The 4,918-nt window shown below is 42.4% G+C and overlaps 1 protein-coding gene across 1 annotated transcript; it reads right to left on the minus strand.

The window, feature by feature from the left end:
• Positions 1–373: 373 nt before the first annotated feature.
• LOC116379182 (HSPB1-associated protein 1 homolog) lies at positions 374–4,466 on the minus strand (the record flags this gene model as incomplete). Its single annotated transcript, XM_031841121.1, has 4 exons — positions 374–1,460; positions 1,785–1,886; positions 3,036–3,119; positions 4,295–4,466. Coding segments are annotated over 4 exons (802 nt in total), but the record flags the coding sequence as incomplete, so codon positions are not given.
• Between the last annotated feature and the right edge of the window lie 452 nt (positions 4,467–4,918).

Below are 4,918 nucleotides of genomic sequence, written 5' to 3' on the forward strand. Positions count from 1 at the left end.
GCTATTTGTTAATGCTACATTGATACTGGATGTAGCCTGCTAGCTGCTAACACTATATGGGTGCTGGATGTAGCCTACTAGCTGCTAACACTATATGGGTGCTGGATGTAGCCTACTAGCTGCTAATGCTATATGGGTGCTGGATGTAGCCTGCTACCTGCTAATGCTATATGGGTGCTGGATGTAGCCTGCTAGCTGCTAATGCTACATGGATGACGAATGTAGCCTGCTAGCTGCTAATGCTGCATGTATGTAGCATTACAACACAGCTTTTCTTCGCCAAAGCTTCATGCGTTAAAGCTGCATTCTCTCTAGTGTCCACCAGGGGGCGACTCCTCTGGTTGTATAGAAGTCTATGAGAAAATGACTCTACTTCTCTCTTGATTTATTACCTCAGTAAACATTGTAAACATGAGTTTATGGTCTCAATCTCTAGTTTCAAGTCTTCTATGAAGTCCTGTAACAGCTGATGCTAAAACTTGTTTTTGTGCGTTTTCATTATCAGTTTTAATAACTAAAGAAAGAAATCTTGTTTTCATGTTAAAACTGGGAATACCTTCAATCAGGTCGGCAGAAAACAAAGTGCAGGATATCTAATTTATTTAATGCCTTTATTTATAAAATATCTTATTTATTTTGTTCTCGTACTCGTGCACGTCTTTCCTCAGCATTACGTGGTCGTCCAACGACACAGAGACATTATTACCAAACAAATTCAACATCTCGGCCGTATCATCTTGAATTAGGAGGCTCATTAGCATACTAAACTGATTCTGGTGGCCATGTTTCTGAACCCAAACCGGATTATCGTGCAGGACAACAACAACAAGAGGAAACGTTGGCATCAGGTTACGATTAGCTGTGACTTCTCACATCTGGGGGTTGTTAATCTCAGGGGGCCGAGGCGGGAGGAGACAGGAAGTCACGGTGAAGGAAGCATCACAGGATAGATCTCTGCAGCCGTAACATCTTTCTCTCTGCACACCGTTCTCTGACGTCGGACCGTTGCTTTGGGCTCATTTCATGTCGTTGGTGCTTCCGTGACTTCCTGTGTGTCTTTCCAGTAGCAGCTCCGTGACCCGGGCGATGACATCCGGGTGCAGCAGACAGTCCAGCAGGTCGTTAGTGGTTATGGTGGCGAGTACGAGCTCCTCGTGGGTCCCATCTGCAGGGCCAGCTGGTCTACATCGAGTTAAACCGTCTCTACATTCTTCTTCCTCCACTTGGGATTGGACCTCCAGATGTTTCGTGGTTTCCGGTAAGACCGCGATGAGATGTGGTCCAAAGGGAACCCTGAAGGCCACAGAATCCTTGATTCTTTCCTTTATTTGTCCTCCAGAGTCCCGCTTGAGCGGACCGGCGTCTCTCTGGTCCCGGGTCGGTTTGTTGTGTCTTTGAGCACAAGCTCTCAGGGCCAGGTTCACACTCTGCATGTTGTCCTGATGGGACGCTACGCCGTCCTGCAGGAACACAACACACACCAGATAGTACAGAGAGTTCCTTTAGAATAAGCGAGTCTCTGATGTCTATTACAGCACATTCCTGAAGTCGTGGAGAGGTCATTGTATTCCACCAGATGCCACGCTCACTTCAACGTTCAGCTGAACTACTATTATATTAATGTCGTATAGATAGAATTCCTTGAATAGTGAGAAGCGAGTCAAATATTTAACTTTTTCTGACGTCAGCCTTATAAAATGCCTACAGTTGGTGTTTTTGGTTGTTCTTGACCTTCTGTAATAACAATGGAACTATAGATGTGAGGAGGTAATAACCTTCATCACCTCAGTGGGGTTGAGCCAGTCGTCGGTGTCGTCGTCTCTTTTAAAGGCGCAGGCCACGGTCCTGGTCACGGCCTCGCCGACTCGCTCCACGTCGTCCTCTTCCTGTGTCGGAGCAGAGAAACCAGAACATGAAGAACACGAAGACCTAAAAGATCACACGATGGAGACGCTTTGATCTGTGACCTTACAGGAGCTCCTCAGGACCAAGAGGAGCTACGGAAGCCCTGAGAGGACAGTGAGAACAAAATAATCAAAGTGTTTATAACTGAAGAACGGGGTTAAACAATGATTGTTTTATTGTTCTGGGATAATCTGTAAAGTTACTTTACGTTTATTATCATCTGTGAAAACCAGTGAAAAAGTCTCAAACCTCAACAATAATAATAATAATAATAATAATAATAATAATAACAACAACAACTTTATTTATATGGCACCTTTAAGTTTACAAAGTGCTTTGACAGACAAAGCAGCAAAAACAAGACACTAACAACAGAAAGCTCAGTGAGACAGTCGATAGAAATAAACTGATGAATAAATTAAATAAATTAATAAATTAATAAAAACATTTAGTAAAATCAACAAATAAAACTGTTTTACCAGGATACATTTACAAAGTTACTTTTTTTTCGTCACTAAAACAACAACAAACAAAGTTTTGACGGGTATTTTAAGAGTTATTTGTTGTCGTATTCTGTTCATAAGAGGCTGAAGTGAACACCACTCACTCCTTCATGCAGTCTGAACACAAAGTAAATATAATATTGTGTTTTAGCAAGTTATCTAAATAAAAAGGTCACCTGGAGAACATTAATGCTTTTAGTCCTCATTAAATGGTTAAATCTTGGCACTATTGTTTAGTTGGTTCATTTAATATTATTATATTTTTGTTGTATATATTGTGCATTTTTATATTTAATATGTTCTACTCTGTTATTGTTGCTTTAACATAAATGCTGCTGTAGTGAAAACATTTCCCCTGTGGGATTAACGTACAGATCTATTAAAACATGGATCAGTGCTGCACTTCAGCCTCTTGTGGCCGGAACGAGTATTACAACAATAAATACCTGCACAAAATAATAATATACATATATGTAAAAATCACCTGCCAAAACGTTATTTACTGGTTTTCACAGATGGAAAAAAAGAATGATCATAAAAATGATGCTCGCATTTGTTGTCACCTGTTCTTTCGTCACAAACAGCTGGAATGAGCTTCCGTACTGAACAGACATGATTTATTCTCACCAGCTCGATCCAGGAGTTGACGCTGACCGTGACGGGGTCCAGAGACTCCACATAGTGCCACCAGTGTCTGGGGACATAAAGCACCTGAACAGGTACAAACACATCACTCACCTGCAGACACAGCTGTACTGATACCAGCCACTAGAGGGCAGCAGACCCCTCACTCATTCATACTGTGACCTGATTAAAACACATTGATTTACTGCCTCCTCAGCATTCACAGGACAAAAGGAATCATCTTTTGATTTACAGACGTGGAGCCAAAACTATTCATTCTGTTTAAAGTAGTTCTAAGAGAATCATCCAAGTCAAGTTTCTCACTGATTTGGAGATTTAAGGCCAAAGGTCAATAATTAACATCCAGAGGGACCGCAGGACTCGACAAGAAGCTCTTTCTGTCCAAAAATGGAAAATCTATAGATAATAAATAAATACAATCAACAGAGATTCAAACAATTGGAGAAGAAAAAAAGTTTTAAAAAAATGCTAAAATGTTATTTAATTTCCATTTTAAGGGTTATTTGCAAAAAAAATACATAATTCAAATGATTAGGAAATAAATGATTGTAGTTTTATTTTAATGAACATTTTTTGGGGTCATTATTATTTTTAATGAAGTGTAATAATGAGCTTAGAGCTCCATCCATCCATCCATCCATTTTCCTCCTCTTATCCGGGGTCGGGTCGCGGTGGCAGCAGGCCGACCCAGACTTCCCTCTCACCGGCAACATGTTCCAGCTCATTCTGGGGGATCCCGAGGCGTTCCCAGGCCAGCTGGGAGATGTAATCCCTCCAGCGTGTTCTGGGTCTTCCCCGGGGTCTCTTCCCAGTTGGACGTGCCTGGAAAACCTCCAGTGGGAGGCGTCCAGGAGGCATCCTAATTAGATGCTGAACCACCTCAGCTGACTCCTGTCGACGCGAAGGAGTAGCGGCTCTACTCCAAGCTCCCTCCTGATGACCGAGCTCCTTACCCTATCTCTAAGGCTGAGCCCGGCCACCCTACGGAGGAAGCTCATTTCGGCCGCTTGTAGCCGCGACCTTGTCCTTTCGGTCACGACCCAGAGTTCGTGACCATTATTCTACTCTTATGTCTACTGAAGTTCTTTAAATGACAAACGTTTTTATCTCATGAAATGAAATTTAACACCTTCAGAGAAACTGCTTTTATATTTCTGGCCCAAGAACATAATGAGTTTTCCGGTCCCATTTAGCAGATAATGTGATGATATTTCTATATTATTAAAATCAAGAGTCCTGACCTGGCCAGGCTGCAGAGTGACGACGTGCGCTCTGGATCCATGAAACGCTGGGAACCTCCTCAGGTCCGGGTGGACCACGTGGACCCGGCTGAAGACGCTGGACTCCTCGTAGGGGATCCTGGTCGGGTAGAGGTTCACGGTGTCCTCTGGAGGAAACAGGTGCCAGCGCTTCCTACCGAAGGAAACCACTGTTAGAAGTTAATCCAGATGTTTGGTCGGGAGGTTAAGGAGCTCCTCTGGGGTCACGTGGTCAAGTCAAATATGCATGTTTTGGTATCGTTAGAAAGATAAACTTCTTCTCTTTCATTTGAACACGTTTCTTTTAGACGAGATGTCACTGGATGATGGATAGTAAACAGATTTCTGTGTGCACTATGAGCTCTAGGAATAAAACCATAGACTGTGTAAATGTAAGTATAAAAGTTTCTGTTGTGAAGCTCAGTGTGTCGTCCCAGTTTAACTCTAGAAATGGTCAAAGAGGAGGGTTGTACCAATTGTATTATTCATAGAAATAAAACAGGAGTCTAACAGACTTTGAACTGTTTTCAGTTATCACTCGACGAGTACAAAAGAAAATGGCGACTGTAGTTTTTATGACAATAAACCACATCAGTGGGGCGGTAA

The sequence above is a fragment of the Anarrhichthys ocellatus genome, unplaced genomic scaffold (assembly GCF_004355925.1).
Source record: "Anarrhichthys ocellatus isolate YVR2014 unplaced genomic scaffold, GSC_Weel_1.0 scaffold3846, whole genome shotgun sequence".
Taxonomy (NCBI): domain Eukaryota; kingdom Metazoa; phylum Chordata; class Actinopteri; order Perciformes; family Anarhichadidae; genus Anarrhichthys; species Anarrhichthys ocellatus.